The sequence below is a fragment of the Lepus europaeus genome, chromosome 5 (genome assembly GCF_033115175.1).
Source record: "Lepus europaeus isolate LE1 chromosome 5, mLepTim1.pri, whole genome shotgun sequence".
Taxonomy (NCBI): Eukaryota; Metazoa; Chordata; class Mammalia; order Lagomorpha; family Leporidae; genus Lepus; species Lepus europaeus.
Window position 1 is genome coordinate 51,338,690 of NC_084831.1, and position 22,102 is coordinate 51,360,791.

Consider the following 22,102-nt stretch of genomic DNA (forward strand, 5'->3'; position numbering starts at 1 on the left):
GAAAGCCATGACACGATGGCAAAAAACAATCTAAATGAAAGACCCTGGTGAACAAGACCCCAACAGAATGAACAGGCCATCAAGGAGAGAGGCGCCTTTCCCTGAAGGGAGGAAGGAACCTCCACTGTGACACGGCCTTGACTAAACAAGTTCAGAGTCGGTGAACTCAAGGGACTTCCATAGCCTAGACAGCTCATAGCAAGAGTCTTGGGTGATTGCTGACGTCACAAATAAGAGTGCCAATTGTTAAATCAACAATGGGAGTCACTGGGTACATGCTCCCCACATAGGATCTCTGTCCTTAATGTGTTTTACTATGAAACTTAAAAACACTACTAGTCAAACAATACCCTATACCTTGTGCGGTTGTGTGAATGCAGCCTGTTGAAATCCTTGCTTAGTATATACTAAGTTGATCTTCAGTATATGAAGGTAATTGAAAATGAAACTCGATAAAGGGTGGGATGGGAGAGGGAGAGGGGAGGGCCACGGGAGGGAGGGAGGTTGGGGGGGGGGAAGCCACAACAATACAAAAGTTGCACTTTGTAAATTCACATTTATGAAATAAAAAATTTAAAAAAAGGGATCACATAAAAAAGACCAGTGTCTGCTAATACTAACTGACAGAATTAAAAAGGAGAGAACAATCCACATGGGAAGCCAGATACACAGCAGACTCATAGGATAGCAGATGTCCTAAACAGCACTCTGGCCTCAGAATCAGCCCTTAAGGCATTTGGATCCAGCTAAAAAGCCCATGAGAGTATTGCAGGCATGGAAAGCCAAGACACTCTGGCAAAAAAAAAAAAAAAAAACCCACAAAAAAACCCTAAATGAAAGATCTCTGTGAGTGAGATCCCAGCAGAGAATGGGCCAATAAAGAAGGAAGTACCTTTCTCTGAAGGGAGGAGAGAACTTCCACTTTGACTATGACTGCGTTTAAATAAGATTGGAGTCGGCAAACTCAAAAGGCTTCTATAGCCTTGGCAACTCATGGCAAGAGCCTCGGGTGATTACTGACACCATAAACAAGAGTGTCAATTGTTAAGTCAACAACAGGAGTCACTGTGCACTTACTCCCTCATGTAGGATCATTGTCCTTAATGTGTTGTACTATGTGATTTAATGGTATAACTAGCACTCAAACAGTACTTTATACTTTGTGTTTCTGTGTGGGTACAAACTGTTGAAATCTTTACTTTATATATACTAAATTGATCTTCTATATATAAAGAGAATTGAAAATGAATCTTGATGTGAATGGGATGGGAGAGGAAGCGGGAGATGGGAAGGTTCCGGGTGGGAGAGAGGTTATGGAGGGGAGGAAAGCCACTGTAATCCAAAAGCTGTACTTTGGAAATTTATATTTATTAAATAAAAGTTTAAAAAAAAAGGCATTTTTCCACCTGTAAAAATGGAAGCTTTGAGGTTACATAACATGCCTAGAGTCACACTGTGAGAGGACATAGAGCTATGATTTGAATTAGGTCTATCTGAGGTCAAAGTCATGGCTTCTATCTTATTCTAACATATAGTCAATTAGGATTTTCAATTCTCAGGATGATTATAAAGTTGACATAAAAATAAGAGGGAGAAAAAGTCTGCTGAACTAAACTGGTTCCCTGTAATGAAAGGAGTTGCTAGAAGAATACAAACAGCACGTGCGTACTCAGAGTTCAGCACCCATCCACAAGACTGACAACCAGAAAGGCAACAGACAGTACAGCAGCTTTCGTTCATGCTCTGCAGGCACAGGAGCCAGGAGTGTCCAATGAATACGTTCTTTTGATTCTACTTCTTGAGATTTTCCCCAGGCAACAGATGTTGGGAGGGACTTCAACAAACTGCCATAGACCCACAGAGGCTGGCCAATGTGAACAGAATACAAGGGGGAGGGAACCGTAAATGTGCAGTGTGAAGAAGCACTAAGGAGCACAGGACAGCTGACCCCAAGAGTGGTGGGATGATGCCGGCACTGTGGCACAGCAGGTTAAGCTGCCTTCTTCAGTGCCAGCATCACATTTGGGCAGTGGTTGAGTCCTGGATACTCTACTTCTGACCCAACTCCCTACTACTAGCCTTGGAAAGCAGTAGAAGATGGCCCAAGTCCATGGCCTCTGCTCCCACAAGGGAGACCCAGAAGAAACTTCTGCTCCAGGCTTTGGTCTGGGTCAGCCCAGCCACTGTGGTCATTTGGGGAGTGAACCAGCAGATGGAAGATAGCTCTCTGCCTCTCCCTCTCTTTCTCTGTAATTCTAACTTTCAAATAAGTAAAAAAATAAAAGGTGGAATGCTGTTTGTGAAGATAGGGAACTTAACAGGGAAATCTGAGAAAAATTGTGGGGAGACCCTTTTAAAGTAGAATAAAGCCATTCCTGCGGAGGGAGACAGCCCAGCACAAACAGTCTTAACAGATCAGGTTCTGGATTCCAAGGGTCGCCCAGTAGTTGAGAGATGTTATTCAAACTTAATTTCTTTGGCCCTTGACTTCCCAATCTATGGAGTGGGAAGAATACAAGATACAAGACATTTAACACACCAGGGAGTCAACAACACATATCATTGCTTATTGAGTATGTGCTCCCATCTCTCCCTCTCTAATGGTTAACACTGCACATACTTGGATTGGTTTCCTTGTGAGATAATCAGTTCCCCATCATAGGACTCTAAGTAAAAGCTGGTAAAGACCCCTTATGTTATGTTAAAAAAGCCATCATTAATGTAATGTTGCCCTAGTTGGTCTCAAATGTCTTTTCAACATTTTAAATAAGCTCTAGATTATAAAGCAGAATTTTCCAGAGTCAGTCTAGGGTTCCTAGTGCCTCTGAGATGCTCTACCAAGACGACAAATAAGTGTTCTGTAGCAACATCCGACCAGGAACTTCTGCCTGCTGTGTGACCACAAATATTCATGACATACTATAGCACAGTGAGACTGCAGAGAAGTCCCCAAAGAAAGCCAAGACAGTTCAGTCTTAGCCTCAACATATTTGACTTGGAATCTCCATTTCTCCATGACCCATGATACTTTTTTTTTATTTGACAGTTATAGTGAGAGGGAGAGACAAAGAGAAAGGTCTTCCTTCGGTTGGTTCACTTCCTAAATGCCCGCCATGGCTGGCGCTACACCGATCCGTAGCCAGGAGCTAGGTGCTTCTTCCTGGTCTCCCATGTGGGTGCAGGAGCCCAAGCACTTGGGCCATCCTCCACTGCCCTCCAGGGCCACAGAAGAGAGTTGAACTGGAAGAGGAGCGACCAGGACTAGAACCCGGCGCCCATAGACCCATGCTACTTTTTAACATCAAGTTAAACTAATAGTCCAAAGACAACACATGGAGGAAACTGGTATTAGATTAGACAAAACACACCTCTTCCCATTTAAGTTATTCCCCAGAACAAGAACACGCATCCGTTTTCAGGTTCAGGCTCCCACCACATCAATGACAGGCTGGCAGATCTGAGATTGGGAGTGTTTTATTACCTTGGGCAGGTGGTATCCGGCCAACGTGGTATCAACTGTCACTTCCCTGGGCACATTCAGGGGAAGGATGTTGCCCATTCTCTGAATCTCGTGGATGACAGCATTGGTATAGGGCAGGGACTCTCGGGAGGCCATACTTGGCTGTTGCCACTGGCCAATCACACTGTCAATCTCAGCGTGGACCTTTTCTGGAAAGAAGAGGAGATTCAGTTTCTCTTAAACTTTTATACTTCTTCAAAAGATCTCACCTGTCATGCTTCAACTAGCAACCAGGTTTCAAAGAAATGAGATGGTTTTTAACCCTTCAAAAGTTTTCTCTGTTAAACTGCCTGGGCCATTGCTGTGACGTATTAAGCTACGTCTCTGCCTGTAGTACAAGTATCCCATATGGGTGCAGATTTGAGTCTCAGCTGCTCCTCTTCTGATCCAGCTCTTTGCTATGGCCTATGAAAACAGTGGAAGATGGGCCAAGTGCTTATGACCCTGCACCCATGTGGGAGATCCTGTAGAAGCTCCTGGCTCCTGGCTACAGATCAGCCCAGCTCTGGCCATTGTGGCCATTTGGGGAGAGAACCAGTGGATAGAAGACCTTTCTCTCTGTCTCTCCCTCTCTCCCTCTTTCTATCTGTGACTCTACCTCTCAAATAATAATAATAATAATAATAATAATAAAAGAAAATTTCCAACTCCTTAACTTTCCTTGAGCTTGGTTAGGTTTGAAATAGAATAACAAGAATCAATATGGCTAAGCTTGTATTAGAATCTTGTCTTAGTACATCAGGCCACTATAACAAAATGCGGAAGACTGGGTGGCTGACAAACCACAGAAATTTACTTCTTGCAGCACTGGAGCCTGGAAATCCCAACATCAAGGAGATCTGGTTTTCTGTGAGGATCCAGCTTCTGACTCAAAGATGGCAACTTCTCATTGTGTTCTCATGTGATAAAGGAACACAGTGGATCCCTGGGGTCTGTTTTTGAAGGGTACTAATCCCAGTCATGAGAGCCAATCAGCTCCCAAAGGCCATGCATCCTAAAGCATAACATTGGCAATTTGATTTTAAAATATGAATTTTGAGGCGGATGTAACTCCTCAACCACAGCATAGATACACTCATGTTTCTCAAGGAGTGATATGAGGGGACTTCAACACATTTTTAGACAAATGAAAGTAAAAGACACTGCAGATTCCTAAGACCCCCTCATCTAAGAGTAGGAAGTGCACCTTGGTGTAAAACCAATCTGGTTGGAGGCTCTTGCTCCATGACATTACTGTTGTAAGCCACTCAAAGTCTTTGAGCCCAAGTTTCCTCATCTGATCAAATGTAGTGGGAATACATTTACCTTCATCTTAAGGATTATTTAAGGTTTACATGAACTGGTTTCAGTGAGTACATTTGTTTTATATTTTCTAGAATAAGAGAAATTTTAGTTAGATACCTGGCTGTCCAGCTAAGGACTACATTTCTAGATTTTATTGTGTCTAAGTGTGAGTATGTGACTAAATTACAGTCAACAGAACCTAAGCTGAATGTTTAATTCTTGGACAAGATCTTAAAGGGAGGGTGTCTGCCTCCTTCCTCCTTTCTTCTGTCCACTGCTAGAAAGGCAGCCCTAGTGGTGAGCCAGCTCAGTGCCTGGAAGGGCATCCTTCCATATAAAACAGAGCCACAAATCGGAAGCAGTTTTGAACCTTCAAGGCTTTGCAGAGCTCAGCTCAGATTTTTATTTATTTATTTTTTTACCTCAGAGAGAAATAAGTCTTTATTATCACTTTTCTGTGCATTTTAAAAACAAAATTTTACGGAGGATTCCAAGATAGCAGAATAGGGAAGGGTGTACTGCTCTAGACTAGGGGTAAATAGTAAAAAAGAGAAAGTATGCAAAGTACATTTTCAGGGCACAGTTAGAGAGAAAGCTGCAGTGGCAATGCTACGTAAGAGGAACGCCATGAATTGATGTGTAAGATGCAGACGTGCAGCTTGAACAAGGACATATCACACAACCCCAGCAGATGAGAGCCAGAGAAAGCACCAGCTTTGGAGAGTGCAGTGAAATCAGACTGCTGCAGCCCATGCCACTGGTGATGCAGCCAAAGGGAGAGCATGGAGTGAGTCTTGTCTGGAACTCTAAGGCGGATGAGGTACCCACTGACCCAGTGAAAAATAGGGGCACATTTCTCTCTCCCAAATCTTTAAAAAGCTCAAGAACTCAACAACAAAACAACACAGTTAAGAAATGGGCAAAGGACTTGAATAGGCATTTTTCAAGAGGAATTTCAAATGGCCAATAAACTCTTGGCAAAATTCTCAGGATCACTAACCATCACAGAAATGCAAATCAAAATCACAATGAGGTTTCACCTCACCCCAGTTAGAATAGCACTCATAGAGAAATGCTTGCAAAGATGTGAGAAGAAATGTTCCCTAATCCACTGTTGGTAGGAATATATACTGGTTACAGCCATTGTGAAACACAGTATGTAGATACCCTAGAAATCTGAAAATAGATGTACCATATAACCCAGCAATCCCACTTCTGGGAATTTACCCCCCCCCAAAAAAAATGAAATCAGCACGTGGAAGAGTTATTTGTATTCCCATGTTCATTGCAGCTTAATTCACAATAGCTAAGATATGGAATCAACTTGGATTTCCATCAACTGATGACTGGATAAAAAAATTATGGTATATGTACACTATGGAATACTACTCTGCAATAAAAAATGAAGTCCCATCTTTTGCAACAAAATGGATGCAACTTGAAGCCATTATATATACTTAGTGACATAAGCCAGTCCCAAAAAGACAGATACCATATGTTTTCCTTGAAATTTGTAACTAATAGAGTAACTAAAATGTAATGTATTGGAGTAAAATTGACATTTTGAGATTTGGTGATTGTTAGAGCCCTTGTCTCTACTGTGGATGAACAGTGTATTTTTCTTCACATTATCTGTTGAACTCTTTACTTAGTGTAGGTATAAAGTAAACTGAAAATAGAACTTTGTAAAAATTAAGAGTGGGGGGACTTTGTGTTTCTCTGTGGGTGCAAACTGTTGAAATCTTTACTTAATATATGCTAAATTGATCTTCTGTATATAAAGATAATTGAAAATTAAAAAAAAAAAAAGAGTGGGGGGAGGCTGGCGCCGTGGCTCATTTGGTTAATCCTCTGCCTGCAGCGCCAGGTTCTAGTCCTGTTTACTCCTCTTTCAGTCCAACTCTTTGCTGTGGCCCAGGAAGGCAGTGGAGGATTGCAAGTGCTTGGGCCCCTGCACCTGCATGGGAGACCAGGAAGAAGCACCTGGCTCCTGGCTTTGGATAGACATAGCTCTGGCCGTAGCGGCCATTTTGGGGGTGAACCAAAGGAAGGAAGATCACTTTCTCTGTCTCTCTCTCTCTCACTGTCTAACTCTATCTGTCAAATAAAAAAATAAAAGTGGGAACAGGAGAGGAAGGAGGGTGCGAGCATGGGCAGGAGGAGAAAGTTGGTCTTGTTCCACTAATTTGATTTTATGCCTCATTAATAAACTGCTACCCACAATTTGAAAAACTATATTACAACAGTTTCCATCTCTGACAAGCTCAAATGTTTCTAGAAGCTGGAGAAAGAAAATTGACAAGTATAGTCACCATCTTGGTCTAGACTACAGTGGGAAAGCTCTGTACATACATAGACCCCTGACTTACGATGTTTTAACCAGAAACCATACTCTAATTTTGCTCTTCTCTTAGGCTGCCACAATGCCCTCCTGTGGGACTGGGCAGTGGGAAGCAGCAAGCACAGCCTCCAGCCAGCCAACTATCATGTGGGGGATCCGCTCATGCTCTGCAGCATACCCCCTAAGAGTGAAGTTTAACAGGATACATGCAATTACCACTTACGTATTTCCAACTTACGATGGGTTATCAGGATGCAACTTCCATGGGAAGTTGAGAGCATCTGTAATGCGCAGCAGACACAGTAAGCGATGTGCATGAGGCCTTCTCTGGAGGAAGGAAGTGTAATAGTTCCCTAGCTAGAGAAGGGCAGCAGCATCTTAGGGAGGTAGTGCTTGAGCAGATTCTTCAGGAAGAGTGAGGAATTTCTCGTGTGGAGAAATGGGGGAAGTACATTCTTGGTAGTGGGAAGAGCAGAGGTCATGACAGAGTAGCAGGAACAAGGACTGTGCAAAGAACAAGATGTGCAATTTGCTGAAACCACCAAGGAGGGTGCGTGGTTTGGAGGCCAGACAGGAAGGATTACTTAACAGAGAGGAAAGGTATGACTAGATTTCCATGTGACAAATTCACTCTTTCTTGGAACTAATCACAGTGTTGACTGACTTCACTGTTTTCCTCCCAAACTCTGAGCTTGATGAGGACGGGGCCTCTCTGTCATGTCTGTACTCCCTGGACTCATCACACAGCAGACTGGCCCTGCTCTCCAGTTCACATCGCCTCATACCTGCTCTACCTCTCCTTCCAGTCTACCACACCACCTACTGTCCCACCTTTGGGCAGAAGGCATGCTGCTGTCCCGTCCATCCACTCTCCCTGACAGGCTCACCTTGGATTTCTGGATAGAGGGCCATGAAAAGCAGACCCCAGCGCAGTGTTGTGGAAGTTGTCTCCGTGCCAGCAAAGAAGAGGTCCAAGGTGCTGCAGATGAGGTTTTCTTCATTGAAACTTGAAGGAGCATTATCCGGGTACTAGAAAGGACAGTGGTTATTGGCTTAGTAAGAGCATTTCTCATCACCACAACACACAAGTCTTCATTCTGGCACGTGGCGAGTACTTGGAAGGAAAGGGTCCCTGGACAAAGGACTACACTTTGGTCTGTTCAGGAGGCGGAGGCTTTTTACTGCAACGTTGTCAGTGCTGTTTTGCTATCAAAGCTAACAAAGACCTGCCAGCACTTCGTGGGACGAAAATCAAGGCCACGGTTTCCTTTGGCCTGTAATCTGGGAGAAGCTCTTAGTATAGTGGAGACACTGGGATGCAAATAATACAGACATGGATTCCAATATCACCACACCACTTACTAGCTGGATGGCTTAGGCAAGGTACTTAATCTCTGTACTTCAGTCCTGTTTCTATATAAAATAGAGAAGTTATAGTATGCACCCCTTCTGCTGATGTTGCAAATCATGTGAGATGCAAAAAGCATACGGCCCATGCTCCACAAGGGTTTGTATAGACGGCAGAAAGCACAAACAGAAGTCCTCTTACATACAGTTCTCACATCTCCCCATTAGTCTTTTCTAGTTTAAGCCTCTCTGATTCCACCAACAATTCTTTTGTGACACTCTCTGATTTTATCCCCATCATCCTCTGGATGCTTCTGTTTATCAACTGTGCTCTTAACGTTAATGATCCCACTCCTTCGTATCACATGACAAGTAAACTCTCCTATGAGGAAAGAGCAGTGCTTCTATGACGTTACAGCAGTAAAGTGAAAGAGATGAAAGAAATCCACCAGTCTGCCTGGTCCAAGGGGAGGAACCAGCAATCCAATGTATCAAAGGTGATGACACTGGTTCAGTGATGTTTGCTACCCAGAGTTCACTGTGTTGTAGCTCATACATCAATTTTGGTTTTTTTCCTGCTTCTCACAATTGTTCAAAAGTAGAAAATATGGGGCAAGGGAAAAGTCAAGGTTTTGTTCAAGACTTAAGGTGGGCCGGCTCCACGACACACTTGGCTAATCCTCCACCTGTGGCGCCGGCACCCTGGTTCTAGTCCCGGTTGGGGTGCCAGATTCTGTCCCAGTTGCTCCTCCTCCAGTCCATCTCTCTGCTGTGGCCCGGGATGGCAGTGGAGGATAGCTCAAGTGCTTGGACTCTGCACCCACATGGTAGTCCAGGAGGAAGCACCTGGCTTCTGGCTTAGGATCAGGAAGTGCGCCAGCCATGGAGGCCATTTGGGGGGTGAATCAACAGAAAAGAAAGACCTTTCTCACCATCTCTCAATGTCTAACTCTGCTTGTCCAAAAAAAAAAAAAAAAGACTTAAGGTGAAACTCTGGTGTCTGACTCAGCTTTACTGAGCCAAGACTAGTGGCAGGTAACTGGGCTGAGGCCCAACTAATAATAAAACAGAGCTTTGAGATTCAATTTATTATTTTTCTTTTTGTGTGTAGCTTCTTCAGAGGTAATTGGAAGGTAGGGAGTAGGAGATGAAAAGGTGGTATGTGGCCGGCGCCGTGGCTTAACAGGCTAATCCTCCGCCTTGCGGCGCCAGCACACCGGGTTCTAGTCCTGGTTGGGGCGTCGGATTCTATCCCGGTTGCCCCTCTTCCAGGCAAGCTCTCTGCTTATGGCCCAGGAAGGCAATGGAGGATGGCCCAAGTACTTGGGCCCTGCACCCCATGGGAGACCAGGAGAAGCACGTGGCTCCTGGCTTCGGATCAGCATGATGCGCTGGCCATTGGAGGATGAACCAACGGCAAAAAAGAATACCTTTCTCTCTGTCTCACTATCCACTCTGCCTGTAAAAAAAAAGAAAAAGAAAAGGTGGTATCTGGGCTTTAATTCTCAGGGCTTCACGCCAAACACCACTAACCCCGTTTCTTTATTCCTAATTGCCTCATTGATCTTGAGTTAACACTGTCTTACACTTTCTGCATTGCCTCATTTTACTCCCCCTAATAGGCTGAATAATGACTCAGAAAAACGTCCATGTCCTGATCCCTGGAATCCATTCACGTGGCCTGACATGGCAAAAGGGCATGCAATTAAGGAGTCAGAGATAAGAGATTGTTCTACATTAGCCCAGTGGGCCCAAGAAATCCTAAGAGTTTTCTAACAGGGGACTAAGGGGGTCAAATTCAGAGAGAGAGAAGTTGCAAGGATGGAGGCAGAGATCAGAGGGGAGAGAAGATGCTGCCCTGCTGCTGTAGAAATGGAAGGAGGGAAAAAAAAAAAAAGAAATGGAAGAAGGGGTCACAGGCCACGGAATATAGGCAGCCTCTAGAAGCTGGAGAAGCCCTGGCGATGGGCCATTCTCCAGAGCCTCTGAAGGAAGCAGCCCCAGCGTATACCTTGCTTTTTGCCCAAACTAATTTTGGACTTCTGATCTTTAGAAGTGTAAGAAAATCAATTTGTGCTATTTTAAACCAAATTGCAGTAACTTGATAGAGCAGCAACTGGAAAATAAAATTTTTATTTGCACTTTAGAAACAAAATGCGGGAAATGCAAGGCATTTCCTTACCTATTATGGTTTGAACAGGATTTGTTTCCTGGCCAGCACCATGGCTCAATAGGCTAATCCTCCGCCTTGCGGCGCCGGCACACCAGGTTCTAGTCCCAGTCAGGGCGCTGGATTCTGTCCCAGTTGCCCCTCTTCCAGTCCAGCTCTCTGCTGTGGCCCAGGAGTACAGAGGAGGATGGCCCAAGTGCTTGGGCCCTACACCCACATGAGAGACCAGGAGAAGCACCTGGCTCCTGGCTTCGGATCAGCGCGAAGCGTCGGCTGCAGCGCGCCGCCTGTGGCGGCCATTAGAGGGTGAACCAACGGTAAAGGAAGACCTTTCTCTCTGTCTCTCTCTCACTGTCCACTCTGCCTGTCAAAAAAATAAAAATTAAAAAAAAAAAATTCTTTCCCTAAACTCATGCAGCAATTTACACCCCAAAGCCTTATGTTAATTTTTAGTGGATGAAGAGTGGAGGCCTGATCTAATTGTGATGTCTAGGAGGTGGGTCCAGTGGAGGTCTTTAAGTCTACCAGGGGCCTGTGCTTGGAAGGTGCTTCTCTTGAGAGGGTTGGTTAATTTTTTAAAAGATTTATTTATTTATTTGAGTGGTAGAGTTACAGACAGAGAGAGGGAGAGACAGAGAGAAAGGGTTTTCATCCATTGGTTCAGTCCCCAAATGGCTGCAATGGCCAGAGCTCGGCCAATCTGAAGCTTGGAACCAGGAGCTTCTTCCGGGTCTCCCACATGGGTTCAGAGACGCAAGCACTTGGGCCATCTTCCACTGCTTTCCCAGGTCATAAGCAGAGAGCTGGGCCAGAAGTGGAGCAGCCAGGGCATGAATTGGTGCCTATATAGGAGGTCAGCACCACATTCATGGGCTTAGCTTACTATGCCACAATGCCAGCCCCAAGAGAGAGCTGCCTATTCAATCTGAATTTGGTCTGACTTCTCTCTATGCTCTTTGGGTCATCATGTAGTTCTCCTTCCACATGCATTCCACCATTAGAGTCCAAACAAATGGGGCGTCCAAATCTCTGACTGCATACCTGCAAAGAAAGGCACAATATACCTTATTCTCTCCGAAGCTGCTCCTCCCAGGGATTTTAGTTAAAGGACGAAAAAACTGACCAAGGCATTACCTTTGACATCTCCTTGAGGTAAGCATCAATAAAGTCTCTTGTTTCAGCAGGATTCCAATCTTTCTTGTGGTTTTCAAGCATACGAGAGACAAATAATTCCAATTTTTTCCAGTTGCTGAAGAGAGTTTGGTGAGATCCAGGAAGGAATTTCATAATCCATGGAAAGACATTGTAGAGCTGATTGAGAAAAACAAACCAATCATGGAGACAACATAGTGCTACTTTGTACTTTTTAATACCATAGATGCAATCTTCTCTGTCGATATCTTTTATTTGCTTACGCTCAAGCCTTGGAACCATCCATGACTCCTCTTTTCTCCTCATTCAGCTCCTCATCTCTCTAGCAAAGCACATCAGCCTTCCATTCAAAATATTGCGGGTTTTAAAACACTCATGGAGAATGTATGTCAAGAAAAAGCTGCACAGAGGTCAAAATATTTTTGTGGCAACATAATAAATTCATACTAACTAGTTATAACAGGATCTTGCTTGAGGCGCTAAGAATAAGAAATTAGTTTGAACATATCCCCTTTCAGAACAACATTGATCCTGCTAAAATTTGAGCAAGAACAAAAATCTAGTTGGTAGTGACACTTGGGTGGTGGAATGGCAAAATCATTGGTGTTTTGTGAAGTTTAGGGGGACAATGCTCCAAAGAAATCATCAGTTTACAATTAGGTAACTCATTTTAAATAAGGATAAGCCAATGTTGAAGATGAAGTCTGTACTGGGAGACTATCCATGTCTATTTGACTAGAAAAATTAATTTTGTTCAGGCCATAACAGATGAGGACCAATGATTAAGAGCAGAAACCAGAGCAAACAGCACAAAACATCTCAACTGTTCTGCTTTCATAGCTTTGACTGAAAAATTAAACTTGACCAAACTTTTTCCTCAATGAATGTTCACACTATTGCTCCCAGATTATCTGCAGGAAAGAGCAGATGGAAACTTTTAAGAAGTAGGATCAAGATCCCGAGGCATTTCTTTGAAGAACTGTAACAGAGATGAAAACAAAACTTTACTAGTATGATCCTGAAGACAAAGCACAATCAAAGCAATGGCTATGAAGAAGTGGAAGTGGTTCAGTCAAAGCAAAAGTCAACAGGTCAAGAGCAAAGGTCATGCCCCAAGCACCCTGTCTGTTGACTTTCTGGATCATTATGATAACATCTAGAGAAAGTTACCTAAAGCATTAGCAGAGAAATGCTCAGGAGGGTTTCCCCAGAGAGTCCTTCTCCACATGACAATGCTCCTGCTCATTTGTCTCACCAAACATGGACAGGCAATTTTGCAAGTTTTAAAGGGAAGTCATTAAGCATCCACCTACAGTATTGGAAGGAGAGCTGGAACTTAAACTCAGGAACTTTGATATTGGATCCAAGTACCACCAAGCTAAAACCCAGTACCAAAAACTAATTTTAAAACTTTGTACTTCAATACTGGAAGAGCCAGTATTGAAGTACAATGTGTTAAGCTGCTGCCTACAATGCCAGCATTCTATATCAGAGGGCTGGTTCAAGTAGTGGCTACTGTATTTCTGATCCAGCTTCCTGTTAATGTGCCTGGAAAGGCAGTAACTTGGGCCCCTGTCACCCATGTGAGAGACCAGGATGGAGTTCATGGTTCCAGGCTTTGGCCTGGCCCAAGCCTGATCATTTAAGCCATTGGGGGAGTGAACCAGCAGATGGAAGATCTCTCTCTCTCTCCCCCTCTCCCCCCCCCTCTCTTTCTGCTTTTCTTCTCTTGGTTACTTTGCCTTTCAAATATATAAATAAATCTTTTATTTTAAAGTCTGCATTTTAGCATCAATAAACAAAAAGGAAGAACCTATCTGTGTCTGACATTAGCCTCAATATTCTTAACCAGAATATGGAAAGGTAACCTCCTTACCTGGCACTGCATCGAAGCTTCCAAATACATGACTTCATCGAATAACTTCAACAGTTCCTGAAACTGACCATCGTGGTACTCAAAGCGCTCCCCAAAGGTGATAGAGCAAATGATGTTGGAAACTGCATTGTTGATCTTGAAGTGAGCATCAAAAGGCTGTCCTAGAGGTGGAGGAAGGAAGAGACGTATCCTTCAGATTAGCTCATTTCTGTTTTCTACTGGGAGTCTTTTTTGTATGCCATAAAACATACTTGACACAGAACTATAAGACTCAGGTCACAGCATGCTACACATGTGCCACACACAGTAAGTACTCAATCAGTACCTAGAACATCAAACTGAAGACCAATGTTTACATTCAGTAATGGGTTTAATGATCATCTCTGTGTGCTTAATTCTAGAACTTGAGGGAAGGGCTCTATCTTTGGTGCCTGGCACAGTGCTGGGCACAGGACCTCATTTAGATACTTCATAAGTATCTGTTCAGTGAATTTATGGGTTACAATGTCTGCATCCATCCTAGGCAATGCTCACCATTCTCCTTTTCCATTGCCTCAATGAGGTGTCGGGCTTCCTCCTGAATGCGTTCCTCTAAGCTCTTCTTTCCTAAACCAAAGTTCCTTAGTGTCATCAGGGCAAATCTTCTCTGCTCCTTCCATAGCTGGCCATTGGACATGATCAATCCTGGGAACAAGAAGCCAATATTATGGTATTCTGATTTTATAAAGTAAATATCTGACAAATAATACAGGGATGTTTATCTGACTGATGAAAGGAGGGACATTAAGGCACTTGAAAACTATTCAGAGAAATAATCTTAAAGTAATGAGCACTATGGCTAACATTATCTGATTGTGTGCAGTGTCAGGTACTTTAGTACTTTTTATGCACTATGTAATTTAGTACTCATGGAAACTGTATCAGGTAGGTACAATTATCCTACCCATTGTACTGATGCAGAAACTGAGGAACATGATAAAGGATAAAGTAAACTTTCCTAGGTCACACAGTTAATAAACAACTAACCAGGTGTTCTAATTCAAGTGTGGCTGATTTTACAAAAGTATAGTTACATATTTATATTATGCTAAATATCAGGAGTGCATCATGGAGGAGACAAAGTCCATAATCCTAAGAAGTCAAAGAAATGGTTTACAGGAGAGGTAGTCACACTGCTATTCCTCAAAAGGTAAAGGAGTGACTCAAGGGAGTAAGAAGAGAATGTTCTATCAGAAAGAACAGCATAGGCAAAGGGGAGAAAAAAGACACCCCTCAGCTCTTGATTTCTAACATTTTATTACAGAATAGTTTAAATTTACCAAACAAAAAGAATGAGGTATACAGAGTTTCCATATACCTTGCACTCCATTTCCCCTACTAATGTCTCACATTAGGATCTTTGTCACAATTAATGAACCACACCCAGCTTTCCCTAATTTTTAAATCCAAACTCTTTTTATCCCTCCCACACTTATCAGCCTCTAGTAATCAACATTCTGTGTTTAGATTGAGATTTTGGTTTTTTAAATATTAGCTCCTACATGTAAGGGAGAACATTCAGTGTTTGTCTTTCAGGGCCTGGATTATTTAACTCAACATGATATCCTCCAGTTTTGTCCATTTTTCTACAAATGACACAATCTCATTCTTTTCTATAGCTGAATGGCATTCCATTGTGTTTATATACCATATTTTCTTTACCCATTCATGTGTTCATGAATATTTTGGTTGATTCCATATTTTGGCTATTGTGAATAGTGCTTCTATAAACATGGTGGAACAGGTACCTCTTTGATACATTGTGTTTATGTCTTTTGGTATATATCCAGTAGTGGGACTGCTGGAACATATCACAAGTCTATTTTTAATTTTTAAAGAAATCTCCATACTATTTTCCACAGTGATTTAATTAGTATACATTCCCACCAACAGTGTTTAAGAGGTGCACTTTCTCCACATCCTTGCCAAAACTTGTTACTCTCTTTTTTATAATAGTCTATCTGAAAAGGGTAAGTTGGGTATCTCAATACGGTTTTGATTTTAATTTCCCCAATGTAGAGTGATATTGAGCATTGTTTCATGTATTTGTTGGCAATTCATGTTTCTTCTTTTGAGAACTGTCTATTCAGGTCATTTGTCTGCTTCTTACCTCTCACCCTCTACAAAAATCAACTCAAGATGGATAAAAGACCTCAGTGAAAGATCAGAAACCATGAAACTGCTAAAACAAAATGTAAAGGAAATATTTCAAGACATTGGTGTCAGTGATAACTTCTAAAATAAGAACCCAAAAGTACAGGCAAATAAAGCAAAACCAGGCAAATATAACAATATCTAACTTAGAACCTTCTGCACAGCCAATAGAGTGAAAAGGCATCTAAAAGAATGAGATAAATTATTTGCAAGTTATTTAACTAACCAAGAACTCTTATCCAGACTATATGAACAACTCAGAACACGTGAGCTCTTTCAATACATGGTTTTGGTGTCCACAATCCCAATGAAATGGATTCCTCGTCATCAAAGTCATTGCTCTACCTCCACCCCATGTTATTTGGCCTTTCAGAAGCACAAATCACTTCTTTCTTGAAATATCCCTTCCAGCAGTTCTTGAGACATCATACTCTACAGATTTCCTTCCTAATTCTCTGCCAGAAACTTTCTATAGCTTTTTCTGGTTCATCTCTACTATAACATCTTGAAAAGGTAGAATTCTTCAAGATTAGGTATAAAGTCTCTTCTCTTCTCACTCTGCACTCCATTCTTGGGAAATGTCATCTCAGCTGAAAATTTGAACTAGCATCTATCAATAGTCATCACTGGGGCCGGCACCGGGGCTCACTTGGTTAATGCTCTGCCTGTGGCGCCGACATCCCATGTGGGCTCCGGGTTCTAGTCCTGGTTGCTCCTCTTCTAGTCCAGCTCTCTGCTGTGGCCCAGGAAGGCAGTGGAGGATGGCCGAAGTGCTTGGGCCCTGCACCCACATGGGAGACCAGGAGGAAGCACCTGGCTCCCAGCTTCAGATCAGGGTAGCTCTGGCCGTAGCGGCCATTTGGGGGTGAGCCAACAGAAGGAAGACATTTCTCTCTGTCTCTCTCTCTCACTAACTCTATCTGTCAAATAAAAAAAAAGAGTCATCACCACCCATTTATGTCCCCAAACTTCAGACAAATATATACATACACCAACTGCTTGACTTTGCTGATGTATAGGTATTTCTTTTCTAATTTTTTTAAGATCCATTTCATTCATTTGAAAGGCAAAGCCACAAGAGGGAGATGAGGAGAAAGCAAGAGAGAGAGAGAGAGAGAGAGAGAGAGAGATAGCTTCCATTATCTTTTTTTTTTATATATACATATATCAAAACACCTTTATGGAAACTTTACTTCAATTGTACATAGGTATCTTTAAAAACAAAAAGCCCCCCCAACTGTAAACCTAGAAAACTTCAAGCACTGGGACCCTTCACTGAAAAGTCAACTTCTTCGAAGATAAAAGGAACAGGACTCAAATTATCAGAGCTGTGTGGGGAATCTTGATTATATCTATTATCTTGTTCACTCCTCAAAAGACTAACAGCAGAGCTGGGCCAGACTGAGTCCAGGAGCCAGGAGTTTCCTCCCAGCCTCCCACACATGTGCAGTGGCCCAAGGACTTATGCCATCTTCAACTGCTTTCCCAGGCCATCACCAGGGAGCTGGATCAGAAGTGGGGCAGCTGGGGCTCAAACTGGCATCCATATGGGATGATGACGCTGCAGGTGGCAGCTCCACCCAATATGCCACAGTACCAGCCCCTCTCTATACAGTTTTACAATTAATTAATTAATCTTTATTTGTTTGGAAGAGGGCAAAAGAGATCAGAGAGAGATCTTCTACCTGCTGGTCTACCCCTCAGCTTCCTGTAACAGCTGAGGATGGGCCAGGCCAAAGCCAGAAGCCAGGAACCTCATCTGAGTTTCCACATGGGTTTGACAGAGACCTGAGTACTTGAGCCTTTGCCTGCTGCTTTCCCAGATGCATTAGCAGGCAACTGGATTGAAAGTGCAAAGGAATGGGACTCTAACTGACACTGTAAAATAGAATGTGGGCATCCCAAATTGTGGCATAATCCATCATGCCACAGCACCTGCCGCACTACTCACTGTTACATCACTCATGCCTGGCACTGTGCTTCACAGTGAATGGATGCGGTATTAATTGATGAACTGTTTCAGAGAGGAAGTGGTAAGCATCTAAACATGCTGCTTTGATAGAGTAATAGATTTGAGATTTTCACTTTGATTTTTAAGTCTTTATTTAATGCTAATTTTTAGTATTTAAGCCAATCTGTTCTAATATTAATAGGAAGGCTTGACTCTTTCTGGCATGGCCATAATGGTAGTGAATAAGGAACCAGAACCAGGAGGAGGCACAGCAGGAGGAAGCAGATCCACATCCATTGTCCTAAGAAAAGAGGTTTGGAATGAGAAAACCAGAAAGACAAAGGCATTGCCTGCTCCTCTGCTGCAACTATGTTATATGGTGATTTCATCATTAAAGTGTCCTGAGAGAGTTTGTGCAAAACCTATGGCTCCTCCCATCTTGCTCTGATGGCTGACCCTCCAAATCCTCTTCTGAGCTGCTTTAGTCAGGAAATGTGGGCATCCAACTTCTTTTCACAGCAGAAATTTGCTAAGAAGGCTGATTTCTGAACATTATAGTCACAGAGGCATTTTTAACAGACCATAAGGATATCAAACACCCACCTTACATTGGTCAAAATCTTACCATTTTTCTTGAAGGAACGTTCTCGGATAGGGGGCATGGGGCGGTTCATGAAGTTTTGGTCCATGTGGACAAGGACTTCTTTGATTAAGGGCAATCCAGTTACAATGATAATAGACTTGCCACTCAAATCCAGGCAAAAGAGGTTCCCATATTTCTTCACAAACTGAAAAATAGTTACACAGTCACAGTTAAATGTGCTCATGGCTGTATCCAGAAATAGATGGAGTGTGAGTGGCTGAAGGGCTCATAACAAGGGGAGTTGGTGTACGTGTGCCTCCGTGTGCACCTGGCTGAGTCTGATGGGAAGGATTCTACCTCCTTTTCTCCTCCTCTCAGCTAAACTCAGATTCAATTCACTTTAAGATTGGAAGTTCCATTATAACACATTTCATTCCTACATTCAATCAATATGAATAGAGTGTACATCCACCACCTGTTCCTAGGACAAGGCACGAAGAGGTAACTGTCAGAAAATAAACAAGATGTTTAGCTTTAAGTAGCCTTGAGTCTAGTAAAGGCAGAGAATACAGCATGTCTGACCTGCCTAGGAGCTGAGACATGATTCATATCAGCCTGGTGTAGAAAGTGTGGGCTTCTTAGTAAACCATAATTTCTGTTTGAGTAGAAGACAGTGTCCCATTCCTCAACATGGGCTAGTGAATATAAAATGCACTACAGCGCAGGGTCAGGTATGGAGAAAAGCATTCTAGTTCTGAGTTATATGAAATTCTGGCTCAGTAGTTCACTAGGTGTGGGCTTTTAGAATGTTGCTTCACATTTTGAGACTCAGCTCCCTGACTATAAAAGGGAGAAAATTATTTCTCCCTTGAAGGGTTCTGTGAGAAAGAAAGAAAGTGATGATATGAAAGGTACTTTGTTTTCTGGTTCCAGGCACACAGCCACCCAGCAAGTCTCCAGGGGATGAATGAGCTCTGTGTACAAACAGATGTGGATGCTTGCTGGTAGCAACACAGGCCAAGAGCACACTGAGGAGCCGGAGGAAGACGCTCATGGTCACAGCCAGCCATGTTCATGGGGTGCTCAGTGAATCTCTTTTCGTGTTTTATCTCATTCATCTCACAATCCCTCTGTAGTTGTAAGGACATTCTTGTCTTTCAGAAAAGCAAAATGGGTTACAGCTGAAGTTCTGTAGTCAAGGTGACAAAGCTATTGGGCAGTTGAGGGAATCTGCCAGGTATTAAGTAAGACCAGAGGACAAAGACGTGAACCTGCGATGGCTCCAGGGACTCAGTGTTTAGTGGGAATGAGAGGTAGAAGTGAGCGAGGGAGTTTGGGGAAGAGGGTGAATATGTCCATGCAAGGACATGGCACGGCTGTGCCAGTAAGTGCAAATATTGGTTGAATACTGATAGTATATGGTCACTCATCAAAGTTCTTCCCAACTTGCCTTTTGTCTGCCCAGGCTGTGTCTAGCTGTAGGCACTAATATGAAACAGGAGGGTTCCATTCTTCCAGGTGTCTGTGGTCCCTCTCTCCCATCTCCACCCCCATGCACTCACAGATTACTATGTCACTCTGAGTCCCAGTCCTATAGTCCCGCCCTTACTCAATCAAAGCATACATAATGGATTCAGTCTCATCCTATCACCATGCTCCCAGATTAAAGATCAAGCCTGAACTGAATACTTCCTCTGTCCTTCTGGCCCAGAGTTTCCCATTAAATATTCATTTCTAGTATGGTATGTCCCTGTCTTGCTACAAAGGGCAGAGCCAAGTTTTAATCTCAAGCCAGTTTGCCTCTAAAGTACAAGTATTGCTTCCAAGAAATGGCAGTAATGGGTCCATACAAATCAAGCGAATTCTTTGATTTCATCTTGTTGAATGCCTTGGTGAACTTTTTGGGCTTTACAAGAAGGATTTCTGGACTAATTTCAAATATTCAATACAGAAGTTTTTGGAACAGCTGAAAATCTCAGTTAAAATGAATTTTAGCATTCTGTCTCTACCAGCCCTCTATGTATTTTTCTAGTTCAACAGAATTGGATCAAGACTTTACGGTGTCATCATTGTATAAACATGGCTAAGTCAAATAACCTCCCAGTATTGATTATGGTGATATCTAACAATGCTTAAATGAACCTCATCACTGTGCCAATAAGTTTACAAAGAGTAAATGATCCAGAGGGGAACTGAGAGCTCTTTGTAAGGCACAATACACTTTTCAGTGTGCGTTTTTAAACAAGAAGAAAAACAGAGAATAAGGGAAAGAAAAGGACATAAGAATAAAATGGTTCATAAAGCTAAGACAGGGTTAACATCAGAAATGAAAATAGAAAGACAAAAGGGTTGAAACAGAAGCTATAAAAAGGCAAACAAAAGCAACAGGAAGCAGAAAATTTAACATTAGGAATAAAAACTGCAAATGCAGGTGCAGGCAATTGGCCTAATCGTTAAGACACTGCTAGGGACACCCACAAACCTTATCACATGTCTGGGTTTGAGTCTCAGCTCTGCTCCCAATTCCAGCTTCCTGCTAATCCACATTCTAGGACCTAGCAGGTGATGGTTTAAGTAGCTGGGTCTCTGCCACCCATGTGGTAGACTGGATTGAGTTTCCAGCTACTGGCTTTGACCTGGCTCGACCTAAGCTGTTGTGGGCAATAAGAATCAACCAATAGATGAGAGATCTCGCACTCCTTCACTTTCTCTCTTTCTCTCCCCCTCAAATAAACAAAATAAAATTAGGGGCCAGCGCTATGGCTTAGCAGGTAAAGCTGCCGCTTGCAGTGCAATCATCTCATATGGGCAAAGGTTCGAGTCACGGCTGCTCCAGTTCCTATCCAGCTCTCTGCTGTGGCCTGGGAAAGCAGTAAAAGGACAGTAGAAAGCAGTAGAAGTCCTTGGGCCCCTGCACCCATGTGGGAGTCTTGGAAGAAGCTCCTGGCTCCTGGCTTCAGATTGGCACAGCTCCAGCCATTGTGGCCAATTGGGGAGTGAACCAATGGATAGAAGATCTCTCTTTCTCACTCTGCCTCTCCTTCTCTCTCTCTGTAACTTTGACTTCCAAATAAATAAATAAATCTTAAAAAATAAAATTAAAAAATATTCCAAATGTAACATTTAGCATTAAAAATAAGATGGGAAAAATAAGATGGACAAAATAAATGTTTATTATAAAGAAAAATTAGAAGTGAGTTTAATGAAACAAGAGGTTAAATCATGATGATCAAGAGATATTGCCAGCGCCGCGGCTCACTAGGCTAACCCTCTGCCTTGTGGCGCCGGCACACTGGGTTCTAGTCCCGGTCAGGGCGCCGGATTCTGTCCCGGTTGCCCCTCTTCCAGGCCAGCTCTCTACTGTGGCCAGGGAGTGCAGTGGAGGATGGCCCAAGTGCTTGGGCCCTTCACCCCATGGGAGACCAGGAGAAGCACCTGGCTCCTGCCATCGGATCAGCGCGGTGCGCTGGCCGCAGCGGCCATTGGAGGGTGAACCAATGGCAAAGGAAGACCTTTCTCTCTGTCTCTCTCTCTCTCACTATCCACTCTGCCTGTAAAAAAAAAAAAAAAAAAAAAAAAGAGAGAGAGAGAGAGAGATTGACAGAAGAGTTAGCACTGCAAGTAAATAAATAAATTTTTTAAAAAAGTTGAGAGTGATTCTATTTATTCTAAATTCTTAAATCTA

General features: G+C 42.9%; 1 protein-coding gene across 2 annotated transcripts in view; it reads right to left on the reverse strand.

Annotated features, from left to right (window-relative positions):
* Positions 1 to 22,102, reverse strand: part of LOC133760772 (cytochrome P450 2J1) — a 45,774-nt gene that overhangs the window by 17,598 nt on the left and 6,074 nt on the right. For both annotated transcript variants that reach the window (XM_062193372.1, XM_062193371.1), the window contains exons 2-7: positions 18,460 to 18,622; positions 14,225 to 14,374; positions 13,691 to 13,851; positions 11,797 to 11,973; positions 8,033 to 8,174; positions 3,482 to 3,669 (exon numbers count right to left, since the gene is read on the reverse strand). In XM_062193372.1, the coding sequence (XP_062049356.1) occupies positions 3,482 to 3,669; positions 8,033 to 8,174; positions 11,797 to 11,973; positions 13,691 to 13,851; positions 14,225 to 14,374; positions 18,460 to 18,622 (981 nt within the window). The remainder of the gene's footprint in view (positions 1 to 3,481; positions 3,670 to 8,032; positions 8,175 to 11,796; positions 11,974 to 13,690; positions 13,852 to 14,224; positions 14,375 to 18,459; positions 18,623 to 22,102) is intronic.